Source organism: Ixodes scapularis, unplaced genomic scaffold, assembly GCF_016920785.2.
Source record: "Ixodes scapularis isolate PalLabHiFi unplaced genomic scaffold, ASM1692078v2 PGA_scaffold8__174_contigs__length_109621045, whole genome shotgun sequence".
NCBI classification, from domain to species: Eukaryota; Metazoa; Arthropoda; class Arachnida; order Ixodida; family Ixodidae; genus Ixodes; species Ixodes scapularis.
This window is the reverse complement of record NW_024609883.1, coordinates 83,494,380-83,521,034: the sequence shown is the minus strand read 5'-3', so window position 1 is coordinate 83,521,034 and position 26,655 is coordinate 83,494,380. Positions and strand designations below refer to the sequence as shown.

General features: G+C 45.9%; 1 protein-coding gene across 1 annotated transcript; it reads right to left on the bottom strand.

Annotated features, from left to right (window-relative positions):
* Window positions 1–678: 678 nt before the first annotated feature.
* LOC8042388 lies at window positions 679–4,136 on the bottom strand. The gene is made up of 2 exons (XM_042286851.1): window positions 3,791–4,136; window positions 679–1,730 (listed from the first exon to the last, which is right to left on the bottom strand). The coding sequence occupies exons 1-2, from the start codon at window positions 4,133–4,135 to the stop codon at window positions 1,500–1,502; spliced, it is 576 nt and encodes a 191-aa protein (XP_042142785.1). The 5' UTR covers window position 4,136; the 3' UTR covers window positions 679–1,499.
* Window positions 4,137–26,655: the final 22,519 nt, after the last annotated feature.

Below are 26,655 nucleotides of genomic sequence, written 5' to 3'. Positions count from 1 at the left end.
AGCCGTCGTCATTCGCCTAGCTGCCTTCGTAAGTTGCCGTGATTGGCCCTCCGAGTATAGTGCCGGAAAGTGGATGCACGGGCTTTTTTTAGAGTGTACCCGCGAGTGTGGGATGGCATTTCAGTTCGAGCTGAGATATGTAAGCGTTACTTGTACGAAAACAAACGCAGAGCGCAAAGCGGCAGTTTAGTATATGTCAGCCGTGCCGACACAGTGGCAGACATGATCGGGAGACCAAATTTCTCGCGTAGTACGGCGCGGGTCCATCGTTGTCGCTGTCCCACAAAACATCGGCGAGGTGAAAAACTGAAACTTCGTCCCCACGAGATACCACGCATAACTGTTGGAGCACTTAACGACGCAGCAGTTCATGCTGTCAACCCAGCGAAATCGCACCACTCCGACTTCAATGCGTACCAATGTACGCGGCGTGGTTTCGTTTCGCTGGGCCTCTCACTGCCTGCCTTCGGTAACGGCCGCGCGGCGGCGCGCCGGTCGCGTCGCACGGAGTGTATATGTAGGAAATGTCCCGTAGTTAGGGGCAAAGCATGGTAGTATTTGGGATGCTTCACAGTTGTTTCATTCGGTTCAATCTCAATCATTGTCGCCGTTTATTCGGTCTGTTTTGAGAAGTTTCATGCATGAACAGAGCAAAAAGTAATTCAGACAAACCACTGGTAAGAGAAACAAACATTTTACTTCTGCCAAAAACGGCAAAGCCGCTTTAAAAGCGAGATCACAGAAGTTTAGAGAGACGTATAACAGGGCCTGACGTTTTAGGAACCTCCAGAACTTCAAAATTTTTCGAGCTTGCTTCTTTCAAACGCGCTCCAGAAGGCTTAAATTTTTGTTTCAGACACGTTTGGGTAGTTTCAGATGTCTCTTGTATATTTGTTTTTAATGTGTTTGTGAAACATCCAAGTTCGGGACGTTTTATTGATTGGTATTTCTTCTTTTTTACAGGGTGCGATGAACTCGGCAGCGGATAACCTTTGAAGCATGCATTAGTAACCCATTTAACGGTAACTGAAATAGTGAGCAATCTGCGCGGTGCATAACCTGGGTATGAACAAACAATGCATAAGAAATATCAATATAATCGTGCACGGTAATACCATAAAGCATATTGGACTATAATAAAGTATCTCGCATAACAGATATAAGGTACAAAAAAGTTTCCGCTCTAAGATCGAGCTCCTGGAGAACTAGGTCCTTCAGAAAACTTCTATAGCGTAACTTTTAACAGCGCATTCCCTCCCGACGTAAGCGTTACATGCTAATGCCCTACAACATATCTGAGCATTATCCGGCACCAGCGAATGCTACCGTCGTATCTGCCACCAGGCTTAAGCATATCCTTACCGACGCACGCAGTACCGCGTCTGCGCCATCAAAGTAACCGCTACAATCATATCCGTTACCAAAGCATGCGTTACCACAATAAGCGCAACCAGCCTATCCGCTACCGAGTTCAAGAGTGTTGTTGACCGCTTTGACACCTAGTACAGGCCCATGCGGACCGGGACGTGGCGCTCATAGATGCTGCTGGTGTATCTGTTGGACAAGTTCCTCGGAGCCTTGATGATCAGCGTGCCGGTGGGGCTGAGCAGGGCGCGGACGCAGAGCGGGTCCACGCCGTCCGGCAGCGGGATCTTGCGGTTGAACTCCCGCGTCACGCTGCCGTCGGTCCTCTTGGCGTTCACGAACACGAGGCCGGCCCTGGTCTTCACCTGAAATCGGTGACGTCACGGATTTTGGTCAGAGCTCTGAGAGCCATAAACAAATAAAGGAAATGCATCCAACAAAGAGTGCAGGTATTCTTTTGAAGGAACAACGAAACGTTCATCAGAATATCGCGTGGTGTCATGGTGTCACGTGACATGACGTCACGATTTTCACAACAAATTTAGCTGGGAAATATCTGCACCGAGTTTCTATAGAAGTGAAAAACCCTATGAAATGCAATCGCACCTTCATCGCATTAGACGGAATGTCTGTGACAGTCAATTTTTTTATTGTTATTACTTTGGCTAGCTGGCGTTCAGAATCTACTTTTCATGTTTATAAAGCACTGGATAAAGGCATTTTAGTGTTCTGCTTATATACGATGGTTCCAGTCTTTGTAGTACGCGATACCGACAGCCCGCGATCAGAGGAAAAATACGAAGAACTAGCGTGGTCCAGAATGTCAGGGAAGTATCGGTGTAATTAGATAACTGAGCATTTGGGCCGAGTCCCTCTTTCACGTGCTCTAGTGTAAAAAAGAGAAACAAGTATTGTGTTACACGAAGGTTTGATGTCAACCCTGTGTTTCGGTAACGTAAAAAGGTGCTTCATTTTTATACAATAATGGGTAACTTTCCTTTTCCTTATCGTTTTCAGTCAAGTCGAGAAAAACGCAATTATTCCTGAATTATGTGAATTTCGTTCTTTTCGGTTCGGTGAAAAACTTTGAAGAGATAAAATATTTGAATTTTATAAGGATTGCATGTCTTAAACTACAGAGCTGTATGCATTTGACGGGAAACTAATACTGATGGAGATATTTGCATGTCTGTAATTTCTTTTGAACCGTAGAAATCGGACATACATCATTTAAAAATAAATATACAGCGGCATTAGCATGTCTGAAAGGCTAGAAAAAAAGCGCTTTAATTGTGCGTATCATTACATGATACGCATTCTTAGCGCAGGACACAAATAAAATAAACAAAAATATTCATCATCCTCCCTCTCTGGAGCATTGGATAGACTTTCTGCATTGCTGGCTACAAAATTATAAGACCAAGGGACTCCTTCACCCCGAGGTAAGGTAAGAAAAATATACTCCTATCAGCAAAGCGTTTAATTACAGTATAAGAAAACTGTTTGCGGGAAATTATCTCTTGTCCTGCCATACAAAGCTTGAAATGCTTTGTAAGGCGTAGCACTGATGAATGTGCTGGAACCTTAGCAAAACTACAGCATTGTACTGTCCTTGACAGCTGGACGTGAGACATCTAGTTCTATAATTTTTCAATCGCCATAAAAGCGAAAGTCTTGAAAAAAAATATGTGAATCAATTCGCCATCGGGGACTCCTTAAACTAACATTTACCTAAAATACAAATGATCAAATATGTACCCGGCGCAAGCTAGTTTAATTCCCAGGCCAGGCGCAGTTGCAATTGATAGTAATGCCGCAGCGGTGTCTAACGTAAAACCGCGGGTTCTATGACTTCGGAGGTGTATCCCGTTGTGGGGTACCAATTGAAAAAAGTATCTTCCAGAGCTTCAATCGCAATGTCTTTACATTTTTTAAGGGTATATATACAGACCCCGAGATGTAGCGTACTGCGTTGGTGCAGAACATCCAGTTGTTATCCTTATTGTTTGACCCTCTATGTTCCCGACAGACGACATGAAGTTTATCGAGACACCCTATGTTGGAGAGTCTTAACATGGCCGCTCAATTCTGGTTTGGGTTCCACTTGAGAAGGCCAGTCGAGCGACTTCTGTTGCCGGGGGAAACGAAGGTTTTCAAGGCCACCACAGTGAGTGGCACTGAGCCTAATGGTGCTGGATAGGGGTCACAGCGGCCGATTTTGAACGAGCGGGAGCGGCGAGTCTCGATCAAGGCAAAATCTTTGCTCATGACCGCTGTTCCACGCCTCCATGGCGACGAGCTCTTGAAACTCAGCACTCCCATTGTTTCTATGCATGTCCTGGTGAAGCGGCAGGCCGTAGAGAAGCGGCAGCGGTCAAGCGGCCGTGGTTTGGAGGACCATAGGTGAAGTACGTGAAGGACTTACCGAGATGTCGTCACACTTGAAGCTTAGGCCAACGTCCAGCTGGACGCAGAAGTCCTCGATGTCGTCCCTGTCGCCTCGAGTGTTCGTCGTGTGGTGGACGAAAAAGGGGTCCGCGTCCATGCCGTCCAGGCTGACGTCGCGGATGATCTTGCGGGGCGTCGTAGTGGTCGTGGTGGTCGTGGTCACCAGGCCAGAGGGCGTCACCCGGTGTCGCACCGTCGTGAACTCCTTGGAGGACGGGCGGGCCTTGGGGAAGTCGAAGAAGTCGTCGGCATCGGTCTCGATGACTCGACGACGAATGGTCGTGGTCGTGTGGGTCGGGGTTGTTCTGATGCGGTACGACATGGCACTTCTGCAAGGATCGGATGTTAAAAGATGAGAATCCGGGATCATCCGATAAGCAATAACAGGGAAATACAATACTATTCAAAGCGGGAATACGCTCCGAGTCTATTCGCAGTTTTCTATAGAAGATCAGCTCGATCGGCATAAGTTAGTATTCGACAGTTTTAGTATTGCGTTGCTGACTCTTACTTACGCAGTACACAATAGTTTAGCGTACGCTAAAAACAACCTGCTCGGACCGATTTTAGTTGTGCTTTACGTTTCCGAGTCAAGACCTCGCATGACATTGGTTAAATTTGCCAGAGCCGTAGAAATCCGCATGGTTATAGCGCCACTATGCTCCTCAAAATGAATATTGAAAATGGAAACGTTTACGATCATTTTATTTCAAATTTAACCCAGCCAGAGCTGCCTGGTCAAGTGCGCTCTTCTGTGCGTATACGGAGGCTATGAGCGCGAATGCGCAGCCCAATTCGATTACGGAGCCTCCGTCAGTCGTCCTGTGAAAACGGCACCTTTTATCAATGCTATATCGCAAAAAGAAATCCATCACCTACCGATGTTCAGTAAACAACGGCAACTTCGGGGTTTTTTTTGTGTTTTTTTGTGAGAGTTGTTTGTTTGTTGGTAATGAACTTCGCGAAGAGCCTTAGCGTTGTTCAGAGTGCAGCGTTCACGCACATTGCAAGCGGTGAAAATTTTCACTACGCACTCTTTCTGCTAGAAGGAGATCTGATTCGGCCGCGGTTGGTCCCGTATAAGAACTGCCTAGCTGGACACCACTGAATTTCAACGTAACACTCAACTTCGTGAACACCACGTCGCCCTTGCTGCGTTGGTCGAGGTAACCACCATCTTGAAACTGGCGCTCTCGCTGGGCCCGAGATCTCTCGAGAGCTTCCCGCAAAGTCCACCAGCCCGCCACGCAAAATCCCCGGCGTTGCGTGCGTACCCAATACACTAGTCCTTCTATTGCTTTCTGCGCATGCGCACTCCCGACCCGCAATTTCTTTGCGTACGCAGATGTTTAGAGTACGGTCGACTAAAACTGTCTATTAAACCACGTTCGCACTGCTCACCCGTACAAAAGAAAGTATGCAAACACTGTCAAAGGTGTACAAAAACATATCTGCAGACGAAAACTGTCGCAGATGTGTTCGAAGCGTACAGAAGAAGTTAAAATATATCCTCGTTTATTTTGATAGCATGGAATCGACGATCGATGTCTATGATACACGGTCAAGACTTTCCGTAGTAAGGTTGTTGAAAACAACAATGGCGCAAAACGTTGAGTTGCGCTTCACGAAAGCGAGCGAACAATCATTAATATAAACGCAATATCCGTTCTTTATAGTCTTTCAATCTTTCGGTATTATTTATTCATGAAAAGGCAACGCAATATATAATGAACGATGTCCCTCTGGACTATAACCGCGGACAACGTCCAAAGCCATGGGCGCACAAGCGCTCGAGCACCTTGAGCGTCGATCAGGGCTGTGCACGCTCACTCTCCGTTTTCTGAAAGTCCACAGAAATTTGTCCACGGGTATGAATCTTCCACTTATACCCGAAATAAAATAATCATAAACCCAACTTCAAATACCCAGCTTGCAGGGTTCATTCTTTCTTAGTCAGAATCAGAAACAAAAAAACTACTCATCCTGCAGAGGTTACACAACTCTTTTCCGGTGGGCAATCTAGCGCACATCAGTTGGGGAATATTCATAGCCCTCCAATTACGGTCCCCTTTAAAATAACTAGGGCCAGGGAACAAGAACAAGTGTTGACTAGTGCAGACCACGCCGATATGTTTTCTTCTATCTGGGTTTGACACTTGAACTGTAGTCATTTCGTCATTATCTCTTGCGTTTGTAAGACCCTCGTCTCCAGTTTTCCGGTTTCCCCTCGCTATTGCACCCGGCTCAGTTTGTGTCGGTACCGCGGTCTGTGCTTAAATAGTTTTTTTTCTCCGAACGTCGTTGTGCGCCTTCAACGTAAACTGCGTTTGCCCTAAAAAACGAAAACACGTGCTAGAATGTTGCTGGAAAAGTCACTCTCGCGAGCCTATGTGACAAGTTAGGACTCCCAACAAGCTGTTGTATTTCCGTTTTTAAACATCCAGCTCAGATAGCGTAATAAGGCAGGCTAACTGGTTTAAGATTAAGACGTCTTGTGTTTGTTCCCTCTTTGTAGCGTCCGTCTTGGGTTTTAAAAATGTTTATCCAACTCAGTGTTGACAATTTCATCCTATTTAGCTGCACGTCGGGTCTAGCAGACATGACGATAAGAATTTTGTCTGCTCCAGGACATATTAACTAACTTGCCTCCGGAGTCGTGTTTTTACTACAAATCCCTACAGATATACGGTTGGCTACATTAAAAAAAAAAAAAAAAAATTGTTCTTTCAGGTAAAGTCGACGTTTTCACAGTTTACGTTCGAGGTCTTCTCACAGCGGTATTAAGAAGAACATACAGGGCGCCAAAACACATTTAATGCCCCAGTTTACAAATCAACATGTTGTCATTATTTCAATTCCAGTGGAACGAAATGGAGGGGTCGGGCTGAGAGTGGTAGCTTTATTTTAAATATTTTTTACAGATATCTGACTCAGAGCTGGGTTGGACGGAGTTAGCGAGGAATCTGTGGGTACTTGCCAAAGTAAATAAATACACCATTTCCTAGAAACCTTCAACACCAAAGCTCAACAAAAAACGAAATTCGACAACCGACTGTACGGTAAACATACACTTCGTGCAAGAGAGGGGCCCCTTGTTCCATCTATTTTTAGGAAAATAGTTATCAATGAACGCCGCCCCACGTTTCTTGTTTTGCTCATGGCAATAAATATTATGAGTTGCAAGCGTTACCATTCATAATAAGTTTTAATTTACGATTTTACTTCAAAGCAATGCAGGTTTCAATGACTTAGATAACCTTTGCCAGCAATGAAGTGACTACCGTACACGGGTACGCACTATCAACAAGTGGTTTCCCATCACCATTTCGGCACATTCGTTTCTGTAGTAAAGCATTATTTGACAATTCTTAATGAAGCACACCTCGACAAGTTAGTATTTAGTTCCGTGAAACAAGTCAACCGATTTAGCGGACGTAAATGAACAAGGCTTGATGTGAAGTGACGTTGCAAAGAATAAATCCAGCTATTCTAAAGCAAGTCCGAAACCCGTTGAAATGTGTATGTTGATGAAATAGCCTTTTATTCGTATAACGCTTCCAATATAATTTTTAAACCTAAGGTCTTACAAAAGTTTTACAATCTTTTATATTATTACTAGTTCACCTATAACGTCAACAAGCTCGCCAGTGAGACGGTACTATCTAGTCATTCCCTTTATAACTTTTTGAGTTCCTCTAATGGCAAGCGCGTGAATTTAGTCTAATCATAGGCAAATCATCTTTTTTTTTTTTTTACTTGCATGGGAACGTTACCTATCGGTTCATTCGTCTGGTGTAATGATGAAGTTTCATCTCGAAATTATAGTCCTTCTTACGTAAAAAAAAATACATATTTTGTTACATCCTCACTATGCTGGATAGCGTCAGTAGCAACGCTCTGTTGAATGTTTATTTAAAAACTTTTTTTTGTCACAGTATAATTTTTGTTTTCATGAAATCATGCATGCATTGCACGACACAGTTAGCGCGAACACAACAGCTGCGCTTCCCCTCATTTGCCACCTAGCGGAAAACACGTGAAGGAAAGAAGCGTGGAACTACCGTTTCTGCAAGTACGCAGCAAAATATTGGCTTGGCGTTCGAAATGCGAAACAGAGGAAAGATTATGAAATGCATGCCTCCGGAATTGCGAATTGCCTTTAGCTGCAGGTTCGTGTCCCAACTGAGAATTTCCCATCCCGTACAATAAACCTTTATGTTATAAGTGACAGAAAAGCGGCGATGGTTTGTTTGTCTTAGGTGTATCGCACTCCGTACACACATCATACAATAACGATCTGGAATTCAGTCTCCCTGTGCTTATGCCTCGACCCCTCCGGTCTCTAAAATATGAAAATAACTTGAACACAAATAAGATAGCACTGCTCGCGACATACTTCGGGTACTTTCATACGGGAGGTCGTCTCACTAGCGCGTACATTCGAAATCACCAAATGATGTGACACAGCTTAAAGACCCCAGGTTAGCGATCGTACTAAGTTGGACAAACGTGATGCCTACAGAAGATAGGCGAAACCTAATTTAAAAGTGTCCGACTTCCCTTCCTATAAACAGAAAGTAACCAATCAGGTCTTCTAATCTCAGAGACTGCAAACTATAAGCTATACGTACGTCATACGGGTATATTATGATATTGCGCCATTTTGGTTTATTTCATAGGCGTGTTACTCCATATCTTTTTTTTTTAGATTCTACATCCCAAAGCCGAGGTCAGGCTGCTGATACATCATACAAAAAACAGCCTGCAGACATGTTCAAAGCAAACATGTAAACATGTGAAGTAAACATGTAAAGTAAACATGGTTCAAACATACTGGAGGTGCGTCTACAGATAACTTGTCACACATGTCTTCGGAAAAACTCCGCAGACAAGGGGCTCCATCAAAAAGTCGAGCGTCACAAAACAAAAAAACAAAACAACAAAAAGTAATCGAAGCAGAAGTCGTATTCGCCTACTCACGTCTTCGAGAAGTCCCGGTGGATGGAGACGACGCTGGGGTGTTCCTCTCACGGGTCGACTGCAAAAAGCCCGAGCAGCGCGACGGAGAAAGCTCCCGGGGGCGTAAATATTCCAGACCCTTCTCTTTTCGCCGGTCCCAAATTTGGTTTGCCAACCGGTGCGGCCGGAGCTTCCAACTAGCGCGTCACAGACTCTCGCCAGTGTGTGTCTCGCTCTTTCTCTGTCCCTCTCCCCCCGATTCACCCTCCCACCCCCTTCCAAAAGAATTTAGACGGCCCGCGAGAGTCGTCTCGTGGCAGCCGTGCCAAAGCTCCGCGTGAGCTCGCAGAAACCAACCTCTCTTGTGCTTTGAGGTGAAGCAACGTCAACAGGTGGTGTTTACGTGCATCGCGGCCGGAGAACGCGTGTCCTGAATAACTGACCTATACTGCGTTCAGTCCAAGGTCTTCAATATTTTTGAAGGATTGCACCATTCCGGGTCACTAGGGCATTGGCAAGACGTGTGCCGCCAGTGCCACCTATAGGTAGCGAGGCCTGCGTCAACACCACCAAGAGTAACCGAAGCCCGTGCACTGGCATTTCGACATCGTCGCAGCGAGATCGAGAGCAGACACAAACTTGATACGAGTGCTGCGTCACTGCTCGGCTGGGCTTCGCGTCCAACCAATGCGTCAAAGTACGCACGGCCTCCGGTTCGCGACCAATTGCTGCATGTTGGCGCCATTCGGGAGTGGTTTTGTTAAGGGGGAGCTTGTGGAGGCTGTTCGCGGACTTTAATCATTCTGCTTTGTGTTGCCTAGAACTTCGTCTAGAACTTCTGTTCGATCAGTACAGATTGCCCAATCTGTGCCCTGCACTCAATCGAGGTAGACGACGTTGGGTCTCCAGTGTACACGCGTTGCCGTCTACATTCGGCTGCAGTTAAAAGAGGCCGTGCACCGATATCGGGTAGGAGTGCTCCTCACTTTACACCAGCTTACTGGCTTTAGTGGGACTCTAGAATACTCTACCGCAACGGCGATAACCAAGAAGCGTCTTCGTCGCTGCAGAATTCCGAGGATTCAAGCAGACCTTTGTCTTTCGGTCCCTCCTTCGCAAAACTTGACGACGCAACTGCGGGGACAACGCCAACAATGCGATCTTCGGGGCTGCGTCATCGAGCTTTGCGATCCCCGCTGTGGCGATACTTAAATTCGGCTCACGCAGTGGGCATGAGCACTCCCTACTGAAAATTCTCATTTGTATGAGAAATTTCTTGTGTCCAATAAACACATATGAATCATACAAGATATATAAGAACATATAAGAACAACTAAGAACCGTATAAGAACCATATAAGAACTATATAAGAACCATATAAGATATATGAGAACATAGAAGCACCATATAAGAAACTAGTGGGAACTTTCTTATAAGTTTCTTATGGGGTTCTTATATATCTTATATAATTCTTATATAATTCTCATATAATTCTTATATGGATCTTATACGTTCTTGTATGTTCTTATATATCTTGTATGATTCATATGTGTTTATTGGACACAAGAAATTTCTCATACAAATGATTTTTTTTACTAGGGTGCGTGAGAGGTCGATAACGACTCTTGAAAATAGGGAGTATTCACTGGCGGCCATAGCTGTGTGCGCGAATGCTGAGCGCGTGCTGATGGCGAGCTTCTACAGTTCTTTCGCAACGTGCATTCCGCACCATCAAGAGTGCCGATCTTAGCAGCCTATTGATGTGAGGTCGTCCTGAGCATACGCTCTAAACAGCACCCACAAATATGGCGTCCAGTGAATACTCCCTATAAATGCCTCGCCATGCATTCGGGTAGTGGCTCGTGCTCAACCACTGGGATGACGGATATAGCCGAACCTTAACAATGCGTGGAACTCGGCGCGCGCCTTGTGCTCTGCCAACCCCAGCGCGTGGCCGCTTGTTCTGGCTGCGAGTTGAGGGGTGGACAGTGCTCGTTTTTCTTCTAGTGTTTTTTCTTTTGTTTTTTACGCGTGGTGCAAAAAACGAACGCGCGTTTCATAGGTCATAAACGTCAGGAATTCGTCCTAAGCGGTATTTGCGGAAAGTACGAAAATCGTTGCATTAAGAACCCAATATATGCTCCACCTCCAACACATGTTCGTTGTCTTTAGCCGGGCATTGACCGCGCGTGCGACAAAGTGTTGTCAAATGCAGAGAGCTAACGCCTGAGGCGAACCATCTAGTGTGTTCTTAATGAGGAGGAGACCGAACAGTCACGCCTCTATATTTCATCTCACCTTAGCATGGACTAACTTTGAAAGCCATGCAAGCGAGAACGGGCAGCCTTGACTGCCTTGACTTGAGCACTAGTTGCACGAGGGCCCGAGCAGCCGCCGAGGCTTCCTACAAAGCAAACAGCTCAGGCATTTAGCATGCCTGGCTAACAATAGTCCATGCTAAGGTGAGACGAAGTATAGCGGTACGCTGCAGCTGTGAGGACAACAAACCAAATTTTTTTTCGTTTGGTTTTGATCAGAGAGATCGAAGATGGCCATTCAAAGGCCGCTTCTTGTGCGACCAAAGTCCTGATTCGAGCGATGCGCTCGTGCCCAGACCGTGCTTGGCGAGGTTCCGTTTCTTTGTTACGCTGCGTTAGTAAACACCGGGCTGTGGGCAAAACAAGCTTGATAAAGCGCCTCTGTAGTTTGATCTCGCGCCCATTAGACTTCTCCAAAAGAAGGTTACTGGCCCGTTCCATTTTCAGTGTCCGTCCGTATGGCGCGTAATTTTCTTGCTTTTCGCAGAGACGAAAACACGCGTGCTGGGTTGAGGAGACCGCACGCTCGGTTGAGGAGTTGTAAATATTGGAATGGCGCACACGTAGTGGTAACGATTGCTCTATTTTGTTTTCTTACCAATAGTATTATGGGTGTTGCATTGACCGTTAAATGTGCCGTCTCAGTGACCCACCAACGTTCTTGAGCACACGGCCACGCTGGCGTTACGACGCAGGCCAAACGCGACGCAGGATTGGCTGGTTGCCACAGTGACGCAGAGTTTGTGACAGGGAGCGCGGCATCCATGGGGGCTCCGCGCCAATACTAGTTCGTGAGTGGCACGTGTGACACTGAAAAGTTAAATGGGGACATCCCGCGGTCAAGGCAAAACGGATGGAGGTCTCGCCAGAATTATCTTAATTGGCAAAGTTTTCTCAGTGTTGTATGTTAATGAGCGTTGAAGGGGGACAGCCTTGAACATAATGTAAGTTTACCAGTGCTTGTAAACGAAGACTATATAAGAAAAGGCACACAAGACACGACGGCGCCTGCCGTGTGTTCCTTTCCTTAGTCTTCGTATTGGATGGCGGTTGGATTGTTATTATGTAGAGCGTGTGTGAAACTGGCCCCGCCTTTGACCTTTTTATAAAATCACGTCGTTTTGGCAACTTGAAGATGAGACAAGAGATATTCAATTTCCCTCCTGGTACAAAACAGATAGGCTCGTCTGTTACAACTTTTTTTCTTATACCTCGACGCGTATATCAATGGAAGCGCGAGATGAGTTCCCGCTACAAAACTATAAACGCCGGTACGCCGAAACCTTTTTCTTGCATTATGAAGATTAAGGGGGCACCGCATAACACCCTAATCTCCAGTCATATTTCTTTTTTTATGGTTAGGGTGGTCAGACGAAATTTGGTCGTTTTACACGTGCCAAACCAACTAAGCGGATCTGGCGTGGACCAGCAAAGGGACTGAGGATTCCTATCAACCCACCCAGTGATCTTTCGACGTGCAACCGAAACGATAATTACTAGGCGCCTTCTCCGCAATAAGCCTCCGTCATACTGCGGGCATCTCGGTCGGGATTCGAACCCGCAACCTGAGAACCCGTAGGCCGGTGCATTGCCTCGGAACCTCCGAGGTGGCCGTCCATCGGGGTGGTAATTAAACCCACCACCATACGGCACCAGCACTGTATATATTGTGACAGCGTCAGAACACACTGTTGTTCGCCGCATGGCAGCTGTACGGTCAGCAAGTCGTCCGGTGCTTGCACGGGGGTTGTGGTGAGGTCAGAACGACTCCGAGTTCTGGTTGGCTCTTAGTGGGTAGACCTTATTGCTAAATGTCTCGAGGTTTACCCACTTTTTTTTTTTCATTCAGCCAATAAGAGCTTGGCGTGCTGACATCATCGCAACACGTGTGCAAAAAGCAGACGAACTTGCACTCCGCATAGGTCCATCTCTCGAGATTTTTTCTAGCGCTATTGGGCGTAACGCGGAGCAGCTTGTACAATGAAACCTTATACTCCGTTTCACATTACAAGTTCGACCGTAGCCGACTCTGCCATTCTATGCAGCCAATCAAAAAGTACCAAAAGTGCATCGTCATGACGCTCGTCGTCTTTGTGCGTTTGCCATCTCGGCCTAAACTAATCACGCACAGAAAAAAGGAAAGCGCAAAACCACGCTTTTCCAGCTAAATGAACGAGCAAATTGACGTCACGTTGCCTGACCTCACCTGACCTGTATGACAATTTAGTTTCTTCTCTAAAATTAGATAGAAAACGAACGTCACGTGACCCACACACAAATTCAGTTTCCCCGCCAAATTCAGCGGGGAAATTGACGTCACGTGACCTGACGCTAGAACGTTCCACGTATGCAACACAATTGCCCAGCGATTTGTTTGAGGACTTGCTCGCCGTATAGTCTTTCGATAGTTTAGCAATGGGCGAGGTGTGGGGACCCCTGCTTTGAAAGCCGCCAAAACTTTGGCTCGCTCTGAGTCAGTGTCGGGCGAGGGGAGCGATGACGGCACCCTCCCGAAAGAAACAACTCCCGCCAGAGAAGACGAAGAGGAGGCTGATCCCCTTTATTTTTAGCGGCCGCATTTACCCGCCGTCCGCTCCAGATTTCTTTTCCAGAGCGCCTCCTCTCCCGGCGGCTGGGGGAAGTTACGAAAGGTTCACAAAGCATATCTGCGCGGAGGCGCGCAAATTATCTCAAACGCGCGCAGTTGGGTGCTTCGCCAAGTGTTTGACGCGCTTCTCAAAAGGTGGCGTAAAAAAGAAAACATTTCAAACAACAGAGAACATGCAGGCGAGCTGATGAACTTTCAGCATTTTGAACACCCGAGAACAAAAAGCGTGTGCGTGTGCTTGCGTGCGTGTGCGTGTGCGCGTCCGAAGTCCCGGGTTTTAAAAATGTCGAAAGAAATATTCATCGTGTCGGGAGAGATCGGTCTGAATGAAATCCCCAAATGTTCATTCTGCAAACACACACACACACACACGCGCACCTAAAGGTTGCCTGCTATGTTAGCCGGATTACATCTCACAGACATCATGGTGTTAAACTTGTTACAACACAGCGCATCACCTTTCAAAGGCAGCGACGACTCACACATGACGCTACAGAAGAGAGCGCGAACGCCAAAGAGCGTCCCTGACGCCGACCAGCGGCGGTGGCGCCACTGTCGGCGAGACACATATGAAGACGCTTAACTCCGCGCTACCCTGGTCACTGCACATGCACTGTGTGCCCACGCCTTATTTTGTTGGGCAAGCGCGCACTTGCTTGTGTCAACGTGTTGGTCTTTGGAGTGGATATATTACATAAGAGCAGCGCGAGATTTAATTTTAATGCAGAAAACAAAATTTCGAGCATAAGAACACTCGGGCGTATTCGTGTGAACCGAAGGTACAGACTATGGACAAACGTTTTGCGACATAAAAAAAAAGTATAACACGATCACTTTAAAAATAAACCAAGGATCGTCTTAGCACTTGTTCCATTTAAGTATTTATTTATTGATACTACATCTGGTGGAGAGTTTTGCATATTAGTGGTGAAGTATTCAGTACAGGTAAATGACATGGAAACGGTGTCAGCACTTAGAATATAATATACGAATGAAGCATTTTTTGACAAAACTTCATTATGCAACTTTAGAAAACACTGGTAACGTGATTCGACTGAAATATTTTTAGTTCTAATAATCTGAAAGATGAAAACGACTCGAGTGAAATTATCTCGAGCGCTGACTTGGTTGTTCTAAGCAGTTCGAAAGGTGAGACGAAGAAGCCAGCAACCCTTAACCTGAGAAGAATCGGTCAGGGACTTTGAATGAATTTAGAAAACGGTATAAATGTAAAGAAAGAGATCACATGTCGGAAATATAGGTGCCAAGGTGCACATATTGATCTTCAACTTGTGATGGCACAGTGCATCGCTTTTAGTAGCAGCAGTACCCAATATATCAGTAAGGAATCTGGATGGTAGACTATCTAGCTTTAGAGTGCCCAGTTTCATTCATTACACGTGTTCCTGAGAGGTAGCACGAACAAACAAACATCGGGAAGGAAAAGACGTGCCTTAGTGAATTCAGAAAAATAATACAGTGATGTCTCGTTAATATGGACACCTCCGTTCCCCCAAAAAATCATCCATAAGGTGTGTTGTTTATGATAATGAGATAAAACTCTATGCATTTTCCAAGAGTGTCCCCGAAAATTGTGTCTATACAGCGGGGTATTCATATTAACGGGGTCTATATTAATGAAACATGACTGTACAAATGTCACATTTCTCTGAAAACAAGTGATGAGAAGCCCAATATAGTTTTAAACTTTTTATGACGGTGTAAATCGCCTTCGACGGGCAGAAGCAAGAAAATCTATATTTCGCTGAGTATACTTTGCAAGAGCATACATCTTTATGTGTAGTTGTGGAGCGCACACTTCAGTGTTTCGTCGAGTCAAATGGCCACAGCAGGTGAATCGCTCACGCAGGTGCAGTCTACTTTCCGTTCAGGTGCGCGTTTGGATCTGGTAAATTATGGAAAAAAACAACAACAACAAAAAACACGAGATATATATAGAACGAAAGAACCGTATTTTAAGGACTATATTCAGCACGCGAAAGTTTGGCTGAAAGGAAGTGTTTTTCTTCATATGGTCCACACCTGACGAATAGTCGTCACTTCACTCCATTTCATCTTCTGATGGATCGCAGCAGATAGGTTACGAGCGATTCCAGCATATCCAGTGCTGCGAACTTTTCACGTGACTGCGCTCTGCGCTTTTTTGCGCCCCCAGCGAGGGTCACGTGACACTCGTACCGCATTGGGGTGGCTGCAATGGCTCATGGCATCCTCTGCGCTAATCTATCCCGAACAAAGTAAAAAAAAAAAAAATGTCACGATAAAAAAAAAAAATTGATTTAGTTTATCTATGTCAGGTGTTTTGATTTTAATGACTGTGGCTAGAAAATAGTGATTATTTATCGCTGCTCGATGCATTTTTAAGCATAGCAGATTGATTAATCAATCCGTCTGATCAATCATAACAATGCGGAAGCAAGAGTCGCTGTAGATGTTTTTTTTTTATTGATGCAAATCCCCACCATAAAAAGGGGGCTTGAATTTTTTTGTGATATTTTTTTTTTGCCTTTTTACTTGAATGCAATAGGACGTTACGCAACTGGCGAACCAAGTGTAGAAAAAAAAAAGCGCAACGCTCCGATTTCCCAAAAAAAACATTTCGTTTTCTTTCATTTTGCTCTTGCTTTTATTTTGAATAGAAAACAAATACGCAAAGAAAGCACCAAACGGTTAATAAAAATATATATTAAACAGTCTTTTTTTTACAGGAATGGTTTGATTTAACTCATCACGGAAAAACTGGCCCGATTTAAATCATCTTGCTTTTTATTCTCCGCTCTGACCCTGAGGTGAGGGGAAGTATTGGCTTTTATTTCATCCACGCGTCTTACTGGACCCCGCGATGAAGGCTTTAGCGGCAATGAATCCGCCCACTAGGCTGCCCACGCCGCCGCCGATTCGGAGGCCTCTTAGCAATGGACAGACCAGTCAGACCCCTACGCGACAAGAAAACAACAACAAGAGGCACGATGAGAACTCCTCCGCGAGTTTCGCCATAACCGCCACAGGCACAACGACAGAGAGAAGGCCTAACGTCACCCAAGTGTGGCAATCCTACAGAGGTGCCTGACTTGATCCCAATAAGGTTTTGCTCCAAGGCTTTAGTTAGTTCCGAATTGCGTTTCTTTTGCTTTCCTCTAGTTCGCCACATGATTGCCAAAGTGCCCGAGATGAGCCAAAGATGCCACATATCAACGGAAGTTGGAACAGTCTGCGCTGAAACCTAATTCCGGCATTTGTTAGTCAATGCATGATGTCCAAAATTGGCAAGTGAAAACCAAACAACCAGCAGTGAAGTCTAGTTCTGGCCGTACCTCGGGAACTTGATCCCAAAAAAGACGGGGGACAACCTAATGACCAGGCAACAAAGCCTTTCTCTGGCACTTGTTTGGCGATTTACGGACTAAACAAACGGAGACTGACTGAAAAAATATTGCCGCGTGCATGGCCAAGTTGGCCGCCCCACAAACACCGCGACTGTCACTTTTGTCAAGGGGGAAAGTAACTATCCACTGAAAGCAACCACTTATCAAAGCCTTGTTTAAGCACGTCATATACATACAAAACGCCAATACGAATTCGACGAAACGAACAAGTAATATATAATAATGTACTTGAGAGTCTTAAAGGGATACTAAAACGAAATTTCGGCGCTCATTTTTTGGTCTATATGTGTTCAAAAAAGCACCATCAAATCGAACATACCAATATCTTGTTAAAAAAGTCACGAAAAGGAACTTTAAAACGAATTAAACGATTAGCAAAGAGCACCTGGTGGATGTCGCTAACGCCTCGCTTGTAATGCCCGTCTAGGAACCTTGACAGCTAGTGACGGAGGTTGTCTCGTTTCCGGCCACGACGAGAGAAGAGGGGCAGCAGGAACCCCCCTCTTCCTGAGAATGCCTTTTGTGTGTCGCAGAAGTCGCTATTGTCCCCCTACAAGATTATAGAAGATTAACCCGTTACTCAAAATTCGTACAAAAGCAGCCGCTTCGGTGGCTGGAACGACTAGGCCATCCTCTCGACGTCAGCCTCGCCGTAGCTTTGCTCGTCTTGAGACGAACTACGTCACGACTGCGTTAGATGTCACGTGGTCTCCGCTTGGCCTTCTCCGAGCGCTTGCCAGAGTGGGCCGTTTATAACGAAAAATACAGCCACCAGGCTCAAAATACAAACGTGCGATCGTCATTTACGGATATTGTAGATCATATTGAACCTATTCCTGAACACGACGGGAATATTTCAAATTTCGTTGAAGTATCCCTTTAAGAAGCCGTCAAGAGTTTGTTGGGAAAGATATGTCGAGATGGGCGGCCGGGGGGTCATATGCTTGGTCTGTTACACTGTGTGTCGAACCAGGCGGAAGTTAAAGCGCGTACTACGTCCTGATTGGCCCGTGTCCTTCGCCGCGCGTCGGCCGCTTCCTGTAGCAGTGTTCGCCAGGGGAACAGTATCTAGCTCCGCTAGGTATGCGGCGAATAGTCAGTTTTTTTACACCACTGCGAGAGCGAACACCACCGGGTGAAGTTCGTCGGTCATGATCTTTATTTTCAGTTCTACATTCCTCTATCTTCTTCACTCGGGACAATATCAAGCTTGTTTACACGTCAGGTTTTTCGGGCTTTCGTTGCCCTATGTTGCCATACAAGAAACAAAACAAATTCTAAACTAATGAAGGGCGCTTCTTGGGGCACGACCGTCCACCAAACAGCCCACACAATGAAAAGTGCAGGCCGCAGACGTCACGCTTCTCCAGCGGGCACTGACACACTCGCTTTATACACAACTCCGTACCGTTCTCATCCCTGGCAGGTTGAGAACGGAAAGGAGGAGCTTCGGTCGTCCCGCCCCCGGTGGGAGCGGGACGACCAAACCTTCGACGAGGCGTCGGCATCTTGTAAACCCCGATAATCTACTCACGTGACTGAATTCGGCGAATAGCAGCGCCCCGCGTTCGAGGCGCGCGGCGCGCTCAAAAGCCGGTTAACGTACGCCGGGGCGCGTGCAACGACAACTTTGCTGCACGACAGTTGATACGGCTCCGCACGTGATCGGATCTCGGCGAATAGCGGCGAGGGCGGCACGCGGCACGTGGAATCCAACACTCAACTCTGGCTCCCGTAGGGAGCCGATACAGGAACTCTAAAGGAGGGGGGCAACGAGCGCCTGTTGGTGGCCGGGCGTTCGAAAAACGGCCTTTTGCCCTTCTAACCCTGTAAGTGCAGAGCCGTATATGTAGAGAGTTTGGCCATTCGTTGGGAAGTATAGGAGACAAATGAGGAGGCGCCATTGGCCGAAAGCGGGCTGGGCGTGTTCCAGGGCGTCTTCACAAATTCGAATGTGACCAACTAGAAGCCGGAAATAATACCCTGGCGGTGGTCGCGAGAAACCAACCTGATAACTGCATCGGAGTAACTCTGGGTGACTGGAAATATGGTACACGTGATGTTTCAATCACGCTCATCCAAAATGATGGTGGAAGAGTGCGACTAGCGGAACGATCGACATAATCCTTACGCCAAGCGCCGAGGGCCGGGAATCTGCCGTCCGAGCAAAACAGAGTTGAGCGGCGTATTCGTTTCTTACATCTTTCTGCGTGATCATGATGAATACATCACGTGCATCCTATTTTAAACCACGAAGAGTTAGTACACTTCACTCTTACGCGCTTATTAAAACCATATACGAACATACAACTTTGATCAGAACTGTTTCTCGCTACCACCGCTAGGGGATGCTTTTCGGCTTCTGGTTGGTCAAGAGAGCACGCCAAGCCCTCTTTCCGAGTTTGGTGCACGCCCTGGCTCTGACCGCGCCTCCCATTGACCAAACTCTCTAAATACACGGCTCTGTGTAAGTGAAAGTACCTCTATCACTGTCAACGGCGCCCAGAACCACCTAAGTTCGCACTCCCTGCTTGTCAGTCCAGGACCTCATATACAGCGACCGCTAGACACACCTTCCGTTTCCCTCTGACCGAAAAGCTGGAAGGACTGGGTCGCTCCTTCCACGGGCTTCTTGGGCGAGTCTGCGTTTCTCTGTAAGATGGCAAAAGGCGAAGGCTACGGACCAAGTCAGCCAATCAGCGCGTCCGAGGAAGACGCGTGACTGTAATCTGTTTCGCTAATTGCGCGCAGTGCTGACGAAGCCACGGGCGGGAGAAAGAGGAAAGTCACTTAAGTGCAAATATTGAGTGGGAGGCTAATAATCTTCCGAGAGGTACAAAAGGGACGTCTGGGACACAAAAAATAGGTTCCGGGGAAGACTCTTGCCCCTGTACCTTCTAGTAAGAGTTGTTGATGTGCTACGCCTCCGTCGCTCCGATTGGACCGAACAAGCCTTAGTGTTTGCTTTCCAAGTTACGGAGAAACGAAATATAGTCGAGCACAAGTAAAAGGTGTTGGGCAGGAAGACCCCATTCGATCGTCCATCAGCAGCACTGGAATTGGTGGAATGAGGAAGTTTTATCTCTCTCCCTCCCCCTCTCTATCTCTCTTGTACTCCTCTTTAAATAATTATTCATTAGTACCCCGACAAGTAGCGCTTCATGCTGACCAATAAAACGATAAGGATATAAATTAGCCTTATCGTCAAAGTTTTGATTGTTTTAAACGTGTACGCCCTTCTTCAGTTCAGAGGAGACTTGTTCGAAAAAGACCCTGCAGTCACTTATTTGCCTGAAGTAATTGTTTAATGATGTCTACCTCCGCAAACCAGCGGGTGTTCGCTCCTTTAAGATCAAGCTTGACGTACGCTGTCCATTTGAGCGAAGCTATCTTGAACCTTGTCGAATTCAACTGTAGTCGAACCGATTGCTAATTAAATTGAATTAAATATTATTTATTGATAAAGAATTTCACGAAATAAATATTTATGAAATACACAGCAATAGATGACACCATATATGGTGCGAATGCAGCAATTGGTCATATATCAAAAGACACTTAAGAAAACAAGAAAAAAAAAATCAACAACATGAGCGGAGTATTTTAATTTATCTCGGAGTTCGGCTCGAAAAGAACAAATGCGTATCGCAGAACACAGAGGACTCCGCCTTTGTTAGCTTTTTCTGCGGAAACGGACACAAGTTACGCCCAAAACCGACCGATGGCTTTGTTTTTTTTTTTTTCATGCATTTGGACGCGCCAAAGAACCGGAGTAAATGAAAAAAAAACAAATAAATGACAGGCGCAGCACGACAGAAGAACGAAAAAATCCGCTTCACAGTCACCTCTGCCTGGCCGAGGACGACTTTGTCTGCTTTGTGTTCTTTTCCAGGACTCGCGAACGCTAAATGGAGAGGAGCCAGGGAGAACAACAGCACGAGGATCCGTCACTTGGACTGCATTTCATGGTGTTTCCGTGCTGAGCAGTTTTTGGCACAAAGGCCAAGCTAAGAGGTTGATTAAACTGATATCGCTACGTTTAACGGCACTGGTTGGCGCATGTACAGCCGGAGGAGCGTAGCCGATGGTTTTTAATCTTTTTGATTCCTCTCCAAGTGTCGGCTGCGGCGTTGCACACGCTAATACTCGGCCGTCTATTTCTGCCGGCCCGTCACATCTCGTTCACACAATACATCACAGTTTGTGTTAAAACTGCCTTTGCCACCCTAGTGCGGCAAAGGGGCGACTTTTGGGGAGTCGAAAACTTCACCGCGAAGCTCAACGCTGATTTGCAACGCTCAACGCTGACTGGCTGAATTCGGCGAGTATTGAGAGTTCTAGAAAACCGACAGACTTTAAAACCTGACTAGCGCCAGTATCTTCATTCCAGTAACTGCTATCAATTCGCAGTCAATCTGCAGTTGCGCGGTAGCATCGGCCTCTTTGTTTTCTGGAATGCCGACATGGCTTGGGACCCCAAAAATACCGATCTGAATGTTTTTGTGTGAAGCCTTAATTATGCTATTATGAGGTTTGAGAACAAGTGGGCCCAGAGAATCCGTGTAAACGTCTGAGTGACAAAGCCGTTTTGTTTTTTGTTATATACTCAACAGCTAACAACAGACCATAGAGCTCTGCCGTTAGTATAAATAGCTGCAATTAATTCTCTCCTGCCTTACATTTGTTCCTATCTTAGAGCAGCCAACTAACGAGCCAGTCTTAGTTCCGTCCGTGTAAAAATTTGTATACCCCCACTGTCACGTTTGATTTGAAAATATTCTTGTCACATAACTTCATTTCGAGTATCTTTTTTTTTAAAGCTTTGTCAATGTTAAATTGCAGTTAATAGGATGATAATCCCACGGAGCTGTGGCATACGAACTTTCGGCCACTGGAGGCTTTGAATCTATTTCTACAGGTCCTGCCGAATTCATATTCCTCACTGCCAAGGGAGGAACAACGGATGGTTTATTCTGAAACATTTTCTGGAACCTGATCTTTTCAAGGTTGCCACGAGTAGGGTGTTGAGGGGCAGATTGAATTCGGATAGAAGGCATAAACACCAGAGCTGACCTAGTTTCAAGGGATGGTTCCTTGGCCTCTGCATACCGACTAAGTGCCAGTGAGGTGTGAAACACGCCAGTAGCCAATCGCAGTCTCTGGTGGTGGATGGGGTCCAACATCTTTAGGACTGATGCTCGGCCAGAACCATACACAATGCTAGCGTAATCAAGCCTGGAGCGAACAAATATACGATAGATGCGCAAAAGACGTAGTCCAGGGGTGGCCAGCCAGATATATGCAAAAAGACATAAAAAAGAACTAGTTTAGTGGAGAGCCGCAGTAAAAAGAGGGCGAGGAGTTCTCTTTTCTATTTCGTTCATTTCTGCTGCGGGCACAGTTAATTACACTCATGCAGCGGTTGCTCATAGTCTGTCTGTGTTGGGCTTCCCCATTCGTGAAACAAGCCCCTGGGAGTTGACTAACGTGGAAGTTTGGGCTAGTTGGTATTTCATGATTAAAAATTAAAACAGCGCAAGGACACAGACAAGAACAAGAAGGTATACGAACAAGGCGCTGACTCACAACTAAAGTTTATTCGTGCTAACATCAAGTATAAATACTGAACGTCTAAATACTGAAGTTCCGCTCGAGCGACGTCGTCACGCAGGGTCGGGCGCCATTTTGACTTTACCGCCTTCATTGCTGAGAACAGAGCCTCGCAGCAGTGTGTTGATCCAAATATGTAGAGGAGTTTCTGGCCTGCCTTCACGTGGTGATAGCTTGCTCCTGGCACCGTCCGCCAAAATACTAAAATTTCCTGAGACCGAAGGAACGTCTTCAGCCCTTCGTCTTCTTGCAGTTCAAGCAGTTTCAGTTCAAAGGCTCCTACATCTCCTGCCAAGCTTTCCATGATTGGACAGTCGACACTCAACACATCAACCATAAAAGGATTCACCAGGAGCGCGAAACAGGGCATGAGTTGGTGTATATCTTTGAACCGGGACTGAAAGTCCCTCTTGAGTTCCTTAAGCTTTACGAAACGTTCCCTGAGCTTAGCATCGGTCAGTTCAAACTCAGACTCGGCATCCAGCATGCTCTTCAGCCGCGGGAAGTGGATCAGGCGCTTTATTTTCAGGTCGTTTTGAAAAAAAAGTCTTAGCTTGTTTTGGAAGCTGAAGACTGTTTGGGCAACTTGCGATACCATTTTTTCTTTCCCTTGCAGCGACATGTTTAGAGTTTTAATGTGCTGAACTACGTTAGTGAGGTAACCGAGATCGACACACCAACCTGCGTCATGAAGCTCAGGACATGCCTTCTCTTTCGCCTTTAGAAAAGCTTGAATTGGCTAAAGCTTATATCAAATGAATTGAGTGAAAGGGGGGGGGGGGGTATAGTGTTCGGGGCTTGAGACAGTTGCAAAGTGCACCCCGAGGAGGTTTGCCTGCTCTTTAATACTTTCGGGGCAGATCCCGTCTTTAGTAAAAAAAAGGAATGGAGAAGACGCGATAGCAACCACTGATCTTATGTACTCGATCCCGTATTTCCTTGGGTGATACACGACTGTTTATAGACAATGTATACCCCAACCAGCTACTTCGTTTAGATTGCCTGCGAACACACCGTGCTTGGGCTTTCATTCGCTTGAAGGTTATCAAATTATTCATTACTGTTGGGTAACGATGAAAAATTCCCCATGCTTTGTTTTGCTTCTTTTTTTTTTCTTTTTTCTAAGCGGTAGTTGTTGTTGCATCACCGTTTTGGCTGCTTGAAGAGATGAGTCGACGACATAGGTATTGCAATCATTGATGCATCTAAAATATGTTTCGTGATGCGTTCCGTTACGCTGTCAACAGAGAGCTCGTCTAGAGATAAACAAGCTAAAACAGATGCCTACTTAAAGGGAAGCTATGGAGATTATTTAAAAAAAAATTGAGCTAGAAGTGAATTCTAATGTATTTTTACCCCATGAACCCGAATACCCAAACCATTTGCTGCGCAAGTATTGTTAAAAGCGAGAAAACGCGAAAGACAGTCGCTGTACGTGACGTCATCGACGGATCTTTTGGCTGCCCAAGGCTAGGGAGGCGAGGCTTCAGCCCTATTTTGAAATTGCTCTTATGGCTCTCCGGCGCGTCGCATTGAAACATAATTGTGATATCTGTTATCCTAAAGGCCAAGTGAACTCAATTCAAGTGTTTTTTTTTTTTTTTCAAATGCAGAAGTGCACCATCTTCCCGTTAAGAAGTGACCAGTTAGCTTTATTAAACTTCTAACGTGCGGACCGCGAGAGAACAGCAGCGACCGAAGTTGTGAACTTCTAAAATAAAAGGAAAATGATCACCACCAAAAGAGTTGGAATAACCATAAAAAAAATGAAAATAACGTAGGATCAGAGGGAGAGAGGTCAATGCTTGTGAAAGTTCACGTAGCGGCAATAAAATGTGTGGCTTCTGTTTTGTTAAGAAAACACAAACCTCCTTGACAGTAGGAAACGCCCCCCGCACATTCCGTCTGGCACCACCCCAGAGAGGGTTATGTGCGTTAAAATCCTCCCCTAGTATTAAGAACGGTGGAGGAAGTTGATCTAGCAAGGCATCTAACTCTGCCTATTGAAGCTGATAGCTAGGCGGTATGTAAACAGAACATACCGTTATTAAACGGTCAAATAAGATACGTGTCGCAACAGCTTCTAGCGTAGTGCTTAACGGCACATCTGCACATAGATCAGTCCGCAGTACAACAACGGCCGACCCTTCTGAGGTGTGCTTGGAAGGTACTGTATCTTTGGGATAGACTTAAAAGTGTGAGTATATTTGAGTGGGAATGACATAGATGTGTCTTTTGCAGGCCAAATGCAATATGATTATGTTTTTTTAGTAAGGCAGTGACATCACCATAATTAGAAAGCAGGCAATGACAGTTCCACAGGGGAACACAATAGGGCATTTAAATATATAAAAAAAAACAATAAGTTTACTATTCTCTCAGTGCGAGAATTCGAAAAAAAATTTTCCGTTTCTTCGCATTATTCATCAGCCTGTCCATGGACTCGGATAAGGCTGATCACTATACTGGAATGTGTGAGTCGCCATCAAATGGCAGGCAGTTATCGTCAATTTACTCATCAAATGAAATGTCTGGCCAGATGAAAATGTCGCTCCGTCACGGATTATCGTAATCCTTTGAACTGCAACAACAGCATTTTTGCGCAGACGTTCAAGGATTCCCTCCTCACTGCACTAGAGGAGGTCATCCTCAGAGATGACTCCACGGACAGTGTTGAGCGTCCGGTGAGGGGTCACAGTAACTTGGTGGTCTCCTAGGCATGTTAACTTAAGTAGTTCAGTGCTTTGAGCTTTGTTTTCTACCTCAAAAAGGAGGTCCCCAGCCAGCTTTTTGGCTCTGTAACACTTTCCGATGACTTTGCCACCAAAAAGGGTGACATCTTGGGCAAAGTTAGGATGTCACTTTTAGCATGGACTACAAGAAAACGAGGGTAGGTGTCTGGTTCGCTATCTTTTGCAGAATTAAGGGGAGCAGGGCAGGCCCTTTCAGGGGCCCGCTCGCTCGGTGTTTTGGAGTGCGGGAAGCCGTATGAAGGCACAAAAACTTCGGTGTTTGCGGGGCACCGCCCACTACCGAGCCCAACACGGGAACAGCCAACGGACCATAGGAAAAAGGGTTTTTTTCTGGATGAGTTAGGCTCCAGGCTGGATTCCTACTCCAGGCTGGATTCAAACACCAGGATGACCTTTTCCCCGGACACCGGAGAGCCACGCACAGCCAGGCGTGAGCGGGCGAACCCGCATGCCTCGGGGTCAGCGATGACGCCACTCACCAAACACCTACCGATGCAGGTGCCCCCTGCCAGTCTTGGGTAGTAACGCGTTACTAGTAACACGTTACTGTAATTTCGTTACTTTTTTGGTAACTTGTAACTGTAACGAGTTACTTTTTTAAAATGTAACTTGTAACTGTAGTTCTATCACTTTTTTCTGAGGTAACGATGAAAGTAACGACGTTACTTTTGTCGTTACTCTCCAGTGTTTTATGAACAATATATCACTGAACGAGACTCGACGTACAATTCAGATTTTCCATGCACTTTTCAAAACGTCTATTCCGACATTTCGAGTGTCAAGTTTACCTCGCACAAACTTGTGAATACAACCTTTCTCACGAGTCACGACCCGCATATAGCCACGTGCAGACTTCATGAAAAAAAAAAAAAATCTAGTTATCATTACGCACGCGCTTGAACTTTGTAACTGAACACTTAATGCTCGTTCACACAGACCCATTTTCTTACGTTTGCGCTACGAAAAATCACCGGTAAATGTGTGCTTCGTATTAAGCGTGGCTACCAGTTCAAGGAAATAGCCTGGCACGCGACATTCGAGACGCGAATGTTTCGGTGACTTAGATGTTACGTAAGAAAACGGTGCTGTGTGGAAAGTTGAACCAAGCTCAATTCCTTACGTTACGTCACGACATTGAGGCACCCTAGTTACGACGAGCCTTGTGTCCTTGGTAGCCACGGTAACTC